The 17,784-nt window shown below is 43.3% G+C and overlaps 1 protein-coding gene across 1 annotated transcript in view; it reads right to left on the bottom strand.

Moving 5' to 3' along the window:
- The window catches only part of WWOX (WW domain containing oxidoreductase), a 1,373,934-nt gene that overhangs the window by 901,683 nt on the left and 454,467 nt on the right, over positions 1–17,784 (bottom strand). Inside the window, exon 8 of the mRNA XM_030204500.1 lies at positions 11,798–12,062. Within this exon, the coding sequence (XP_030060360.1) occupies positions 11,798–12,062 (265 nt within the window). The remainder of the gene's footprint in view (positions 1–11,797; positions 12,063–17,784) is intronic.

The raw sequence follows: 17,784 nt of genomic DNA, 5'->3' as shown, positions 1-17,784 counted from the left end.
TCCCCCAGACATGCCAAGACACCAACCGGGCACCCTAGGGGGCACTGCAGTGGACTTCAGAAAAAGCTCCCAGGTACATAGCTTCCTTACCTTGTGTGCTGAGCCCCCCAAAACCCACTCTTCACAACTGTACACCACTACCATAGCCCTTACCGGTGAAGGGGGGCACCTAGATGTGGGAAGAGTCGGTTTTGAAGGGCTCACATTTACCACCACAAGTGTAACAGGTAGTGTGGATGGGCCTGGGTCCGCCTGCCTGAAGTGCACTACACCCACTAAAACTGCTCCAGGGACCTCTATACTGCTGTCATGGAGCTGGGTATGATATTTGAGGCTGGCATAGAGGCTGGCAAAAAATATTTTTAAAATTATTTTTGAGAGTGGGAGGGGGTTAGTGACCACTGGGGGAGTAAGGGAAGGTCATCCCCGATTTCCTCCGGTGGTCATCTGGTCAGTTCGGGCACCTTTTGTGGCTTGGTCGTAAGAAAAAAGGACCAGGTAAAGTCGTCCAAGTGTTCGTCAGGGACGCCCTTTTTTTTTTTTCCATTATGGGTCGAGGACACCCATGTGTTAGGCACACCTAAGTCCCGCCTTCGCTATGCCTCCGATATGCCCCCGTGAACTTTGGTCATCCTCGTGATGGAAAACAGTTGGGGACGTCCAAAATCGGCTTTCCATTATACTGGTTTTGGTGACCCTGTGAGGAGGACGCCCATCTTGCGATTTGTGTCGAAAGATGGGCGTCCTTCTCTTTCAAAAATAAGCCTGTTATTCTCTCATGACCCGATCCAACAACATCCAGGTCATCAGCTGCATCACTTCCTGTAGATTTCATAGACACCAGTGGTTGCAGTGGTGGGGGAGAGCCATCCCAGTTCATGGTAGCATCCAGCTCATCTGGCCATAAAAGACATGGAGACTACAAGGGGATTCCATAGGTCCCCAAAGTACCAGCCTCGAGGCAACACCTTTAACCTTTCTATTGCCCATTCCACAAACAAGGACAGCAACAGAAAGTCAGTAAGAATTTTAAAGAACACTGGTACTAGAGCTCGATGATCCACGTTCTACAGAGACGCCATCTTGTCTCCTACACCTTTGGCCTTATAGGTTGTAGGGAAAGTCAAACACATATGAACGTAGCAGAAATATCCCAGCTGCCAAATTATTTCGCCCCTGCAAACAGGCCTATTTATCAATACTAATATAAAAAACAAGCTGTTCTATTTAAATATAGATAGATATTTGTAATTTTACAGCTTTTAATTATATCTAAAGGTGTTGCCTCGAAGCTGGTACTTTGGGGACCCATGGAATCCCCATGTAGCCTCCGTGTCTTTTATGGCCAGATGAGCTGGATGCTACCATGAACTGGGATGCCTCTCCCTCACCACTGCAAACCACTGGTGTCTATGAAATCTACAGGAAGTGATGCAGCTGATGACCTGGATGTTGTTGGGATCGAGTCATGAGAGAATAAGGCAAGAAATGTGGGCTTTGGTGTTGCTGGAGGAAGTAACGGGGACATGGAAAGAAGCGGTGACCAGAAAGTGGAAGCCTTCAGCATTTGATACACAATGTTTTCTTTGGACACCATAAATAGGTTTTTAGGATTGCTGTCTAGCTCAAGTTACTTACAAACTGCCTCTGTTTGCTCTGTGTCTATGAGGCTGTACTAAGTTCTTCAAATAAATAAGATATCCAGCTGAACAAACATGATACATTCTGTTAGACTTCTTTGGCTTCTTGAGGAATATCTGATTTTTTTTCCAAACTGTAAATGATTAAACAGCGTCCCGTCAGAGGGAACTGACTGGCAAAAAGGTTTAAAATGAGAGAGAAAATGTGTATCTGAAGATGTCTAGGGCAAGCACGATTATCCCCAAAGAAGTGCTTCTTGCTTTTAACAATTTATTTTTTAGGGCCCGGTTTACTAAGCCGCGTTATAGGCACGTTAGCGTCTTTAACGCGCGTTAATCATGTACTTGTGTTAACCATGTACGCATCTATAATATCCCTATAGGCGCCTGCATGGTTAGCGTGTGCGCTAATTGTTGGCGTGATAAAAATGCTAACGTGCCTTAGTAAACAGGGCCCTTAAAGTGTTGTTCTGCTATGAAATTAATCCACTGAAGAAACCTCAATATTTTATAATAAGAAAAACACCAATATGTCAAATACTTGAAACAATTCTCAGAAAGAATAGGGCATCCACTTATTTGCATGTTTATCTGTCTAACTAGAAACACTGAGAGATCAGCTTTTCTACAGCTAAAAAAAATACCTGTGATTGTGTTAATAATGAACAGAAACAAACAAACAAACAAAAAATATATATATCAGTGGCATAGCTATGTGGGGCCAGGGGGGGACTGGGCCCCCGTAGATTTGGCTCTGGGCCCCCCTGCTGACGACCCGCCCAACCTCCCCTCCCACTGTCAACCCGCCGTCGCCTGCCTTTGCTGGCAGGGGACCCCAACCCCCGCCAGCCGAGGTCCTCTTCTTCTCGCAAAAGGCTTCCTTTTGTTTCTGATGTCCCTGCACGCTGTACATGAAGGGCGTCAGAAACAGAAGGAAGCATTTTGTGAGAAGAAGAGGACCACGGCTGGCGGGGGGTTGGGGTCCCCCGCCAGCAAAGGTAGGCGACGGTGGGAGGGGGGTCGAGAAGGTTGGCGGCGGGGGGGGGGGGGCAAAGTCGGCAATGGCGGGGGGGGGGTCGGCGCCGTCGGGGGTGGGGGGCTAAAATATGCCCCCCTCTCCCGCCAAAGTCTGGCTACGCCCCTGATATATATATATATATAAAGGTCTGTCATCTTCCAATTCAGCTGTGGTCATCAACGTTTTTTTAAGCACTGAGCACTGCCAGTCGAATTAGGCCCGGATACTCAATATCTGAGGTTAATCTGGACACGTGCTGGTCACTGCTCTTATAGAAACATAAAAAATGTAGGCAGATAAAGACCATATGGCCTATCCAGTCTGCCCATCCATGCCATCTCATCTCCTCTCCCCTAGAATCCTATGAACTTATCCCAAGTTGACCCTTTACATAGATGAGGTTGGTAAAAATCACAAAAGTGGTTATTGTGTCTACAAAGCGCAGGCACGTTTCAGCCCAGCAGCAGTGAAAAGTCTGTCACAAAATCATACACAAAACTATTTCAACATGCCAATCTGGTATTATCATTATTGCACTCATGAGGTTGCCCGAACAGCTTGACTCATAGGTTCCAATATTTGAAAACGATGGGATGTGCCAGACACAATACAAACTGCCTCTCCCTAGACACGAGTGAAGGATCTTGCTGAATATGGGGGAGCTCAGCACCCACAGAGCCGGCTCCTATGAATCTAGTCCAGTTTTGTCTTACTGCCTGCATGGAGTTGCAGTTTTATTTAAAGGAAATGCATGGGACAATCAGAATTATAATTTTTTGCATATAATAAGACTACATCTGTCGGCTTGGTTGATCTGGAGTGATATGGCAGTCCTGGAGCTTACTCTTATATTATTGCCATTCACTCCCAGATCACCCCTGGGTAAAAGCACCTCATACATAGAAACAACTCCCCTTATTGTGCAACAGATTGCTCCCAGGGGCTCTCATGCAGCTGACATTACATGGCCTAGACTCCTCCTTGCCGTACCCCCCCCCCAATAGTTGTGCTCCTCCTAGCCAGTGCCCACCACCCGGATGTTCTGTTCATGATTAACACAGTCACCCACCCTACCAAGGGCTGCCCCCTCTCCTAGACCCCCCAAAACAAGGAGCCCCTCTAAGGCCCCCTCATTCATCCATAGGTCTCCAATTTAACTCCTAAGAACTGCTATAGTGCTTCAGAACAAGGCCTGTGATGAACGGGTATGCAGTTAGGTGTCTCTATGTATCTTACAGAAGAGGGGAATCGGGAAGAAGAAAGAAATAAACAGTGGCGTAGGAAGGGCGGGGCAGTGGGGGGCGGTCCGCCCCGGGTGCACGCTGCTGGAGGGTGCAGAGAGCAACCGCGCGCCTGTCGGCTTCGCTGGTTCCCTGCTCACTCTGCCCCGGAATTCCTGTTCCGGGGCAGAGGGAGCAGGGAGCCAGTGGAGCCGACAGGCGCACAGCTGCTCTCTGCACCCTCCAGCAGCCAAGAATGCTGGCCCCCTTTTGCCACAGCTTGGAAAAAGGGGCTCTAAGATCGTGAGCCCCCCAGGGACTGGAAAATACTGTACCTGAACATCACTCACCTTGAACAGCTAGTGGAAAAAGTATGAGCTAAATTTTATTTATTTATTTGTAGCATTTGTACCCCACATTTTCCCACCTATTTGCAGGCTCAATGTGGCTTACATAGTACCGTCAGAGGCGTTTGCCCAGTCGGTTGATAACAGATGCAAGGTTGTATAGTGATCGCATCATCCTCCCCTTTCCTCTTATTTTTGAAAGTAAATGAGTAAACAATGAATCTCCTGACTCTTGTTATACAAAGGCTTCCAGAGCTGCTAAGAAATGGAGATGATCTCGGACAACTGGAGATGCATAATAATGTGTCGTTTTATTTTCATTTGAACAGTTAAGAAATTGTCATTAGATTTCTCCAGGTACAAGCTGCAAACTTAAAAAAAAAAAAAAGTCACAAGATACAGCTGCACTTTTTCGCCCCCCTCCCCTTCCAAACTGTAAGTAAGGTTGAGAAAATGATCGTTCGACATCTGGAAATATGAAGAATATGTTAGCTATATTGAGATTATTATGCAGATTCTCAGCCCCAGACCTTAAACAAGACAACACTGCTGAACCTATAGCTGGAAGATATTTTCACATCACTCAACAACATGCACTGTATTACAGTCAAATTTTGCATGTGCAATATAAGGTAAAGCATAATATCATATAAAGGAGTTGTAATTTTATGTATGTGACATATAACTAAATAAGATGATAATTACAATGGCCGCAGGGCCTCCTTTACAAGGTACCTGCAAGCTCATTTTCAAATGAGAAAGGGTAATGGGACTTGGTATACCGCCTTTCTGAGGTTTTTGCAACTACATTCAAAGTGGTCTATATATATTCAGGTGCTTATTTTGTACCAGGGGCAACGGAGGGTTAAGGGACTTGCCCAGGGTCACAAGGAGCTGCAGTGGGAATTGAACTCAGTTCCCCAGGATCAAAGTCCACTGCACTAACCTCTAGGCTACTCCTCCACTAGCAATATTCCATGTAAAAGCCTGCCCTTGCAGATCAGCAATGCGGCCGCGCAGGCTTCTGTTTCTGTGAGTCTGATGTCCTGCACGTACGTGCAGGACGTCAGACTCACAGAAACAGAAGCCTGTGCGGTGGCGTTGCTAATCTGCAAGGGCAGGCTTCTACATGGAATGTTGCTAGTGGAATAGCAACATTCTATGTAGAATCTCAAATAGTAGCAACAGAATCTCAATAGTAGCAACATTCCATCTAGAATCTCCAATAGTAGCAACATTCCATGTAGAATCTCAAATAGGGAAAGGGAAACAGGACTTGATATACCACCTTTCTGAAGTTTTTGCAACTACATTCAAAGCGGTTTACATATATTCAGGTACTTATTTTGTACCAGGGGCAATAGAGGGTTAAGTGATTTGCCCAGAGTCACAAGGAGCTGCAGCGGGAATCGAACTCAGTTCCCCAGGATCAAAGTCCACTGCGCTAACCACTAGGCTACTCCTCCACTCCATGAAGGTGGCCTGCAAAGGCTCTGCGATAACAATTTGGGCAGAGCACAGAATGTTGTGATAGTCTAGCGACATATTTACCAACCCATGGTAGAACAGCATACTTGTCTGCTATTCTACAGCAGGAAAATGAACCATGTGTGTTATTGCAGCAATAAATACTGCACATTAAAAAAAATGGCAATGTCATTCCACAATGCCATTTTGAATATCTGATCCCTCTTGAACCACCCCTTCTTCAAAATTCTTTACTGAAATACCCAATCTCCCCCCCCCCCCTTGAATTCACCTGCCATCACAGTAACTTTTTCCAATATCCAATAACCTAGATTGTCATTCACCCCAATCTCTTTATCAAATAACCAATTCTCTTCCCCAACCCCCCAACACACACACCAAGGGAGGGGAGATGTAAGTGGGGGAAAATCAGACATTTGAAAGAGCATCTTTTAATGTAACATCATCAACCCCAGGGAGAATGTATGTTAGGAGTTGTTAATTTTACATGATTGCATGCCTTTCTATGCTTCACAGCTATTTCCATTAGAACATTATGCAATTATTTACAAGTATTTTACACCCACCTATCCACTGTTCAATATGAGGAACAAATTCACACATATAAACTCAAAATCCACATAACAAATGATATAAAACAATCCAAACAGAAATCACATAATAACTCAAATAACACATATATCCCAGGAGCTCGAAAATTCACATAACAAATAGCACAAAAGAATCTAGAAACAAATCACATAACTACTCAAATAACACGTATATCACAGGAGCTGGAAAATTCTTTTGTAGGTTACCTTTCAAAAAGTGTTAAAATGCTAAATTCATTTAGGGGCACTTTTACTAAAGTATGTTAAGCACATTGGGCTAGATTCTATATATGGTGTCTGAAAATTCCGTGTGGAAAAGCAAAATGTGCCCCCTCACCTCGGGCTCTGGACCTCCCTCCTGCCGAAGTCTTTAAGCTCTTTGAGCAGGGACTGTCTTTCTTCTATGTTTGTGCAGCGCTGCGTACGCCTTGTAGCGCTATAGAAATGCTAAATAGTAGTAACATAGTAGATGACGGCAGAAAAAGACCTGCACGGTCCATCCAGTCTGCCCAACAAGACAAACTCATATGTGTATACCTTACCTTGATTTGTACCTGCCTTATTCAGGGCACAGACCGTACAAGTCTGCCCAGCAGTACTTCCCGCCTCCCAACCACCGGTCCCGCCTCCCATCACTGGCTCTGGACAGACGGTAGTAGTAGTAGTAGTAATTAGTGTGAGTTTTGACAGCAGCTTCAGAGGTTGAGAAGTTAAGCCCGATGCTGAGGAGACTATGGTCTGGGTCCCATAAATGGCAAAATACAGATCAGGATCAAGGCTGGAGTGGGCTTCGACAGAAACCCCAGTAGTTGGGAAGTAGGACCTGTGTAGGGCAGACTTCTATGATCTGTGCCCCAGAATTGGCAGGGAGAGACAGAGAATAATTATGGCAGTGATAAATCATGAAGAAGTGAAAACTGTGCAGCAGGGGCGTAGCCAGACTTCAGCGGGAGGGGGGGCCAGAGCCCAAGGTGGGGGGGGCACTGTTTAGCTGCCTCCCCCCCCACCGCAACAGCAACCCCCCCCCCCCCCGCCACCTCATCAGGTACCTTGTTTTCTGGCGGGGGTCCCCAATCCCCGCCAGCCGAAGGGTCTTCTTCAGCGCCGGTCGACTCCGGCGCCTTCGTTGTGTGATCATCTGTTTCTGACATCTTACGTCCTGCACGGGGCTACATGCATGGTGCAGGACGTAAGGCATCAGAAACAGATGATCACACAACGAAGGCGCTGGAGTTGACCGGCGCTGAAGAAGACTCTTCTGCTGCGGGATTTGGGGACCCCCACCAGCAAACAAAGTACCTGATGCGGCGGGGCGGGGTCAAATATAGAGGGGGCCAGGGTGTAATCTGTGGGGGCCCATGCCCCCGTGGCCCCACGTAGCTACGCCCCTGCCATGCAGAGTGCCAGATTCAACTCCGGCCACCTTGTCAGGCAGACTGGATGGACCGTGCAGGTATTTATCTGTCGACATTTACTACGTTACCGCCTTTCAAAACAGGAATCAAAGCGGTTTACAAATGTCAGAGTAAACGTTGGTGAGCTGGTACTGCATGCTACTTGGTATTTTAATTTGGGACCTGTAAAACAAAATGCTGGAAACATCCTCAAAAGTTGCCACCCTCGCATGGTCATTTCTTGCATTAAGCCACAGTAACTGTAAAATCTAATGCTCTTTAGGAAAAAAAGGCCCCTTAATAAAATATTATTTTATGTTTATTAAACCGCTCACCTATTTAATTCTCAAATTCTCATTTCAATGAGTACATTTTCTGGCATGCCCTTTTCTTCCCGAGTTTGTTCAAATTTTTACTCCTCAAAACTCTTTGCATTAACTTATTCAAGAAAGAAATGAGCTACCTTTGGTTAGCCAAATTTCATAATTTATAATTCTGCAACAGAACCAGCAGTTTACTTCCATCCATTAAAAAGGAAGCAAAAACATCTGTTAAAATACTAGCACAATGGCTGGCCATGCAGTGCGACAGGAAACAGAATCCAATAGTTTCAAAACTTTAACCAACTCAAGGCATTTCTCACTGTAGCAAGTTTCGAAATTTTAGATGACTGCCTCTTGCTAGGCTCACACATGATATTCTCCCCCCCCCCCCCCCCCCATCTGCCAACAATATTATTTACCTCTCAGAAAGCCTTTCGTAAGCATGTGATACTGGAGTTCAACCTCCAGATTTAAAGACTTGATATACAGTACTACTGTCGAAAAGCTATATTAACCAGGCTAACATTCATTAAACAATGCATCATTGAACGCTCAAATATCATCACAAAATTATTAAAAGCCTCATATTCAAAGAGCTATTGAGCAGATAGGATTTCCCAGACATTCAGCAGGATTTATCTGGATACAGTAAGTCTGTTGCTGAATATATGAGTATCTTCAGACTTATCCGCCTAAATTTCTTCAACGAACACCCAATATCAACACATATCGGATAAAACGCAGCTACACCATAAAAACATCTCATGTGTCACTTTTTTATGTGGGTTAACTGTGTGCAAGAGATAATTTGTTCTGATAAAATTTGCTTTTTTGGTCAGGGGTGTGCAATTTAAACTTCAAAGATTTGTCTGGCTAGCTTATAAAGCTAGTCAAACACATTTTTTTGAACATGGACCTCTGAGGATTTTTTTAAAAACTATCGAAAGTTAATACTTTAATTCCCTGGAACTCTCTTCCTTCTACCTTACAAGTGGAAGAATCCTATCTTAGATTTAGGGAGGGCTTAAACCCCCATCAGTTCACCGCAACCATTCCTGATGGCAGGGAGGCATAGGGGCCCTTGAGGGGTGAGTGGCAGCGGAGGAAAAGTGTGATTTTTGTGTGTGTGTTTTGTCTTTATTGTTTTTATATTTTAAATGGGTTTTATGTTATTTTACTATGTAAACCGCCTTGTTTAATATGTAGAAAAGGTGGTATACCAAATAAATAATAAACATAAACATATTATCATATAATATATTGAATCTGTACACCACTTCCCACCATGACCTATTTATATTGCTACAATATAAGACTTACAATGAACAGGTTTACTTCAAACAGACTGGTTTCATTTTTGAAAGGGAAAATACTGATTTTATATATGGTTTTCAATGATCCAAAAGAAAGGAAAAGCGACTGGATATGTTCACTTATAATAACTACAACTATAAAGTGTACCATATGAGTGAATGTACGTGGGAACATGCTGCTTTCTTTTAAAAAAAAAATAATTTACAATACACTTAGGAAGATAAGCCTGTCATTATAGAGACAGCACATTTTCTCAAAATACTAAAGCCTGGATTAAACCTAAACATCCAACTATAAATATGATGCTTTGTAAAAATGATTCTTCAAGAAAGACTTCGAATGCAGCTCATTTTCCTATGGGGCCCTTTTACAAAGCAGCGGGAAGCCCGTCGCGGGCTTACTGAGCGGCAATCTGGAACTACCGCCAGCCCAATGTGTCAGATGGTGGTAGTTCCATCCCCAGCGCTAGTGGAAATATTTGAAAAATAGTTCCGTAGGGGGTTTACCAGGCAGTAATCGGGCAGCGCTGTGCACAGGACGCTTACCACCAGGTTAGGGCAGGAGCCTTTACTGCCGCCTCAATGGTTTGGCTGTAAGTGTTCCCCACCCCCCTACCCCGCATGGCCACGGGATAAGTGCAATCTTAACATGTGGCCATTTCTTATTTTTGGTCTTTTTACCAGGGGCGTAGCCAGACACCCAATTTTGGGTGGGCCTGGGTCCAAGATGGGCAGGCAGAACTCCGCCTTGTCTCACAAGTGATTTGGTCTCTCCCTCTCTCACCTGCATGCCATATTGTCTCTCAAACACCCCTCCTCCCCTGCATACCTTTTAAATATCAGATTTTCACCGGCAGCGAGCAGCGACTAATATACACTGCTCATGTTGGCCCCACAGCTTTCCCTCTGATGCAACTTCCTGTTTCCGCATAGGCGGGAATACATCAGAGGAAAGGCTGTGGGGCCCGTGCGAGCAGTAAATGTTATCAGTTGCTGCTCACTGCAGGCGAAGATCTGCTATTTACAAGGTATGCAGGAGGGACAGTTGTTGGGAGTTTTCAGCTGGTGGAGCTTGGAGATCCCTGCCAACCACTTCACAGGTGTGCTGCTACTGGGTGGGCCTGAGCCCAAAGTGGGTGGGCCTGGTCCCACCCAGGCCCACCCTTGGCTACGCCGCTGCTTTTTACCCACTGCGGTAAAAAGGGCCTAAGTGTGCGGCAAAAACAGCTGCCACCGTTAGCGCAGGGTCTCTTTTACCGCAGTTTAGAAAAAAGGGCCCCTAAAAGAGGTATCAACTGGCTGAAGCCATTCGATCCACAGTGCAACTGGCCTCCCTGTACCTTTTGTGCTGCCAAATACATGATAAAGGTTCATTAGGACCTAAAGGGCCTGACTTCCCAAGGGATTATCCCACTGATAAAAGCAGTCCTTTCTTCTGATAACCATCCATATGTTTTCAAAAGTTCAGACAGATCAACACAATTTAATTATTCTTATAATAGATATAATAATAAAGTTTACAAAGAACTTAAACTGCACAGCCATCATCTAATTATGATCGTTTACATATTTCTCAAACACAAATTAAATGCCCCAAAAGATACAGGTTACAGATGTACATGGTTAAATACTATAAGTGAAAAGCAGCCATCATTAACATCAAATACATTAAAATGAAGCATGTCATCATTTAATAATTACCATTAAGAAGATTTACCCATGAATTTAATTTAAAAAAACACATTTATATTCCACTTAACCTTTGCAAGCTCTCAGCAGATTACACAAAACCTGATTTCAAAGCAATAGCAATGACCATAAAAAAAAACACCAGACCATACACCCATTTAAATTTTTGGCACAATTAAATAAATCAAAACACAACAATAAAATCATTTACACTATAGATAAAACCAAAATTCTAAGACAAATGTTTCTCAATAAACAGCTACAGAAGAAGAAATCTTGAAGACCATAAGTATAAGGAGAAAGCTGCTCAAAGAGCCAGGTTTTCAAATATTTACAAAAAGTTAAAAGATTATTATTTGCCTCAATTCAGAGGGTAAGAAATTCCAGACCTGGGGTGCACTGCGCTTCAAACTAAAACCAAAAAATGCTTGTCAATAAGTTCAACGCCCATGCCATGAAGGAAGTTAAAGACCAAATCCTAAACTGTACAGGGAGCCAATGTAAACACATCAAGGGAGGTGCTGCTCTCTCCCACCTCCAACAACATACAATGATCTACCTGCCATATTTTGGATCAGCTGAAATTAACATAAGACTTTTTTTGACAGTTCCATATGAGTCCTCCTCATATGTCCTATACTTTAATATCCCTCCTGACACAGCTACAGCTTTGAAATAAACCTATGCTTCTACATGAGCAATTTAAACATGAACTTCTGAATTTGTGTACACCAATCTTGAACTAAAGAAGTGTAAAATATCTCAGGTCACTCACCATGGATTTGGTGAAAGGCCGAGCTAAGGTGAACAGCACGGTATACACCCACCAACTTCGATGAAGAGACGAATACATCATATTTCCAGGATGCACTGCATTTGATGTGACCCCGTGAGGAGACAGACGACGGTTCAGCTCATTGGAGAAGAGGATATTACAGAGTTTGGAACGGTTGTATGCCAGCATGCTCCAGTAATCCCGTTTCAATGGGGAAAGCAAGTTGAAATCAAGTTTTCCTGATGCATCTTTGATACCTGAGAATCTAACACAAAACAAAACAAGCCATCCAGTAAATTGCATTTATATTTATTTTGACAATTATACCCCACATTATCCCAAACATACTTCAGTTCAATGTGGCTTACAATAACAAAAAAAAAACAACAGGCATGGTTTACAAGGCGATAAACAAAATATCAAGTAAGAGCTGAGTAGCACAAATAAGACACAAATAAGAACTAAGGGGTCCGTTTACTAAGGTGCGCTAAAAAATAGCCTGTGGTAGCGCAGACGCGTGTTTTGGGCGCATGCAGAATTATTTTTTAGCGCACCTACAAAAAATGCTTTGCTTTTTTATTTTTGATGATGAAAATGGAAGTGCAGCAAAATGAAAATTGCAGTGCGTCCATTTAGGGTCTGAGACCATACCGCAAGCCATTGACCTAGCGGTAAGGGTGGAATTTTGTTGGAATTTGACGTATGTAGCTGCCACCCGTTAGAAAATACAACATATTTTTCAGACGCACATAGCAGACGCGCACCAAAATTGAAATGACCGCAAGGGCCACGCGATAACTGGGCGGGAACTCCAATTTGGCGCACGTTGGGTGTGCATAGGAGCGTGCGCGGCCTCTCAATAATAAACCATTGATGAACCTTCCCACGCAGTCTCTCCACAAAACATTATCATTCATGCAATGTTTCATAGGTCTTCCTATCAACTGCAAAACGTTTACACTAAAGACAAAAATGATGGACACAAATGGAAAAAAAGTACGTATCTAACCTATATAAAAAGAAGAGAGATAGTATATGGTTCTAATGGTTGAAAAGTTATTTTCCAAATTATTACTTTTATATTTACATACAGAACAGCATTCATGAATATGTACACTTGAAAACAGATTTTTCTGAGATAAACAGGACAGCATTTCCGCAAGGTACTATGTACTTCTGCAGGATTTCAGATATGACACATACATAAAGTGCTATGTCATCTTCAATGAGACAGTCTCTTATCTGTTTGTGTACAGTGCTGCGTACATCTGCTAGTACTATAGAGTGGTAGTAGTAATAGAACATAACACAAGATAGCCATACTGGGTCAGACCAATGGTCCATCTAGCCCAGTATCCTGTTTTCCAAACAGTGGCCAAGCCAAGTCACAAGTACCTGGCAGAAACCCAAATCGTGGACACTCCATACTACAAATCCCAGGGAAAGCAGTTGCTCCCCATGTCTGCCTTAACAACAGACTATGGACTTTTCTTCCAGGAATTTGTCCAAACTTTTGTTAAATCCAGATACGCTAACCGCTGCTACTACATCCTCTGGCAAAGAGTTCCAGAGAGTGGTGTTGGGTCCCCTGGGAAAATATATTTCCTCTTATTTGATTTAAAAGTATTTCCATGTAACTTCCTCAAGTGTCCCCTAGTCTTTGTACTTTTGGAACAAGTAAAAGATCAATTTGCTTCTACTCATTGTACACCACTTAGGATTCTGTAGACATCAATCATATTTCCCCTCATCCGTCTCTTTTCCAAGCAGAAGAGCCCTAACCTCTTTAGCTTTTCCTCATACAAGAGGAGTTCCATCCCCTTTATCATTTTAGTTACTTTTCTTTGAGCCTTTTCTAATTCCACTACATCTTTTTTGAGATACGGCAACCAGAACTGAATGCAATACTCAAGTTGCGGTCGCACAATGGAGTGATACAAAGGCATTATAGTATTTTCAATCTTATTCATCATCGCTTTCCTAATAATTCCTAGCATCCTGTTTGCTTTTTTGGCTGTTGCCGCACACTGAACAGAAGAATTCAGCGTATTATCTACAATGACACCAAGATCTTTTTCTTAAGTGCTAACCCCAAGGTGGACCTTAGCATAAGGTAACTATGATTTGGATTATTGTTTCCAATGTGCATCACCTTGATTTGTCCACATTAAATTTCATCTGCCATTTGGATGCCCAGCCTTCCAATTTCCGAAGGTCTTCCTGCAATATTTCACAGCTCGTGTTTAACCACTTTGAATAGGTTTGTATCATATACAAATTTAATCACTCACTCGTTGTTCCGATTTCCATATCATTTATAAATATATTAAACAGCACTGGTCCCAATACAGATCCCTTCACTGTTCTCTCTCCTCCATTGAGAGAAATGACCATTTAACTCTACCCTCTGTTTTCTGTCCAATAACCAATTCTTAATCCACAGCAGAACCTTGCCATCTATCCCATGACTCTTTAATTTTCTCAGGAGTCTCTCATGAAGAACTTTATCAAATGTTTTCTGAAACTCTAGATACACTACATCAACCGGTTCACCCTTATCCATTTGTTTATTCACGCCTTCAAAGAAATGAAGCAAACCGGTGAGGCAAGACTTCCCTTTGCTGAATCCATGCTGACTCTGTCCCATTAAACCACTTTTGTCTACATGTTCTGTAATTTTATTCTCTATAATAGCTTCCAGTATTTTGCCTGGCACTGACGTCAGGCTTACCAGTCTCTAATTTTCTGGATCACCCCTAGAATCCTTTTTAAAATGTGGCATCACATTGGCCACCCTCCAATCTTCAGGTACTATGGACGATTTTATCAACAGGTTACATATTACTAAGAGCAGATCAGCAATTTCATGCTTAAGTTTTTTGAGTACCCTTGGATGTATGCCATCCAATCCAGGTGATTTACTACTCTTTAATTTGTCAATTTGGCTCAGTACATCTTCCAGGTTCACCGAGATTTCTTTCAGTTCCTCCACATCATCACCCTTGAGAACCATTTCCAGTACAGGCAGTTCTCTTATATCTCCTTCCATAAAGACAGAAGCAAAGAATTCATTCAGTTTCTCCGCTATGTCCTTGTCCTCCCTGATTGTCCCCTTGCTCCTTTGTGATCTAACAGTCCCATGAATTCCTTCGCAGGCTTTCTGCTTCTGATGTACCTGAAAAAGTTGTTACTCTGAGTTTTAGCCTCTGCAGCAAGTTTCTCTTCATATTCTCTTTTAGCCTTCTTTATTAATGCTTTGCATCTGACTTGCCAGTGCTTAAGTTGCTTCTTATTTTCTTCATTTGGATCCTTTTCCATTCTTTGAAGGACAATCTTTTGGCTTTAATAACCTCTTTTACTTCACATTTTAACCATTATGGCTGTCATTTTCTCTTCTCTCCACCTTTGCAAATATGTGGAATACATCTGGAAAGGGCTTCCAAAATGGTATTTTTGAATCATGTCCATGCGTGATTTAGTGTCCTAACCTTTGCAGCCGATCCTTTTAGTTTCTTTTTAACCATTTTACTCATTTTATTATAGTCACCCTTTCGAAAATTAAAGGCAGCTACAGTAGATTTCCTTTGTGGGTTCATCTCAGATAGTAGCTCAAATGTGATCATGTTATGATCACTGTTTCCCAGGGGACCCAACACTGCCACCTCCCGCACTATGCCCTGCACGCCACCAAGGACCAGATCCAAAATGGCTCCCCCTCTTGTTGGTTCCTGGACCAGTTGCTCCAAGAAGCAGTCGTTTATTACAACTAGAAATTTTACCTCCCTGTACTTCCTTCAGCGCCCATCAGAAGACAATGCCCTCTTGACTATTTAGATTGACTACATTTAGGCTTATCCACCTCATTCTATAACAGGTCGCTTAAAGTTGGGTGCCAGTTGAGCATTCAAGTTATGGAACACTAGCACTGATGAGACTGTTACAGTTTATATGCCTGAGTGCTAATAGGGCTGTGGAGGAATGAGTGGTATAGCAGCAGGTACACAAGTACCTAAGCATCGCCATGCTGGAACAGACCAAGGGTCCATCGAGCCCAGCACCCTGTCACCGACAGCAGCCAAAAGAACAAGCAATTTGTCCCGCCCATCCTAGAAATACTGTATTCCCTCGTCCATTCAATAACATTCTATGGTAATGTCTCTAAGAACACTACCTCTCTAATACTAAAGGTTAGACACCTTACGACAGGTAGTGTTACACCTGCCATGTTCAAGGCTGCGTCAGAGGGGTAGGGCTCAGGCCAGGATGTGGTTAAATGCCCTTGAGAGAGAAGGCAAGAGACAGAAAGGCCCCAATACAGAGGTCTCCAGGAATGAGGAGCAAGACCTCGATAGAGAGGTCTCCAAGAAAAAGAGAAAGGTCCCGAGAGTAGAGATCTCCTGGAGAAACCTTCCCTAAAATATGACTGGGCTGCTTTACCCATGGGGGAGAGTCCCAGGAAAGTAGGGAGTGATCCTAGCTCAAAGGTTTGTCCAGGGACTGCATGGGAAGGAACAGAAGACTGCAAAGGTAAAAGAGTGCCTTTACTTATTTGTGAAGACCCAGGTCTTGAGTGTCCTAGTTAGAGCCAGGCCTGGATCTATGAGTAACTGGACCTGTATTGAAGAAGCTAGAAACATTAAAAGAGAAGGAAGTAATGGTTACCAAGGCGAAAGTGAGCCTGTGAAAAGAACAGACTGTCTTGCTTTAATTATTGTCCACCAATAAAGTTTTCTTTCCACTTTATACTGAACTATAGAAAAGGTGATTACGACAAAATGAGAAAAATGGTGAAAAAAAGACTGAAAGGAGCAGCTCGCAGAGTAAAAAACTTGCATCAGGCGTGGATGCTGTTTAAAAACACCATCCTGGAGGTTCAGGACAAATATATTCCACGTATTAGAAAAAAGGGAAAAAAGACTAAACGTCAGCCGGCGTGGCTAAACAGTAAGATAAAGGAAATCATTAGAGCCAAAAAACAATCCTTCAGAAAGTGGAGAAGAGAACCAACTGAAAGTAACAGGACAGATCATAAGGAATGCCAAGCCAAATGCAAAGCGGAGATAAGGAGGGCAAAAAAGGACTTTGAGAAGAAATTAGCGTTGGAAGCAAAAATACATAGTAAAAACTTTTTTAGATACATTAAAAGCAGGAAACCGGCCAAAGAGTCGGTTGGGCCGCTGGACGAAAATGGTGTTAAAGGGGCGATCAAGGAGGACAAAGCCGTAGCGGAGAAATTAAATGAATTCTTTGCTTCGGTCTTCACCGAGGAGGATTTGGGGGGGACACCGGTGCCGGAAAGAATATTTGAAGCGGGGGAGTCGGAGAAACTAAACAAATTCTCTGTAACCTTGGAGGATGTAATGGGTCAGTTCAGCAAGCTGAAGAGTAGTAAATCACCGGGACCTGATGGTATTCATCCCAGAGTATTAATAGAACTAAAAAATGAACTTGCGGAGCTACTGTTAGAAATATGCAATCTGTCCCTAAAATCGAGTGTAATACCGGAAGACTGGAGGGTAGCCAATGTTACTCCGATTTTTAAGAAAGGTTCCAGAGGAGATCCGGGAAATTATAGACCGGTGAGTCTGACGTCGGTGCCGGGCAAGATGGTGGAGGCTATTATTAAGAATAAAATTGCAGAGCATATACAAAAACATGGACTGATGAGACAAAGTCAGCACGGATTTAGTGAAGGGAAGTCTTGCCTCACCAATCTAATGCATTTTTTTGAGGGGGTAAGCAAACATGTGGACAATGGGGAGCCGGTTGATATTGTATATCTGGATTTTCAGAAGGCGTTTGACAAAGTGCCGCACGAAAGACTCCTGAAGAAATTGCAGAGTCATGGAATCGGAGGTAGGGTATTATTATGGATTAAGAACTGGTTGAAAGATAGGAAGCAGAGAGTAGGATTGCGTGGCCAGTATTCTCAGTGGAGGAGGGTAGTTAGTGGGGTCCCGCAGGGGTCTGTGCTGGGTCCGTTGCTT

The sequence above is a fragment of the Microcaecilia unicolor genome, chromosome 5 (genome assembly GCF_901765095.1).
Source record: "Microcaecilia unicolor chromosome 5, aMicUni1.1, whole genome shotgun sequence".
NCBI classification, from domain to species: domain Eukaryota; kingdom Metazoa; phylum Chordata; class Amphibia; order Gymnophiona; family Siphonopidae; genus Microcaecilia; species Microcaecilia unicolor.
The sequence above is the reverse complement of the archived record's forward strand: the minus strand, read 5'-3'. Positions and strand labels throughout refer to the sequence as shown.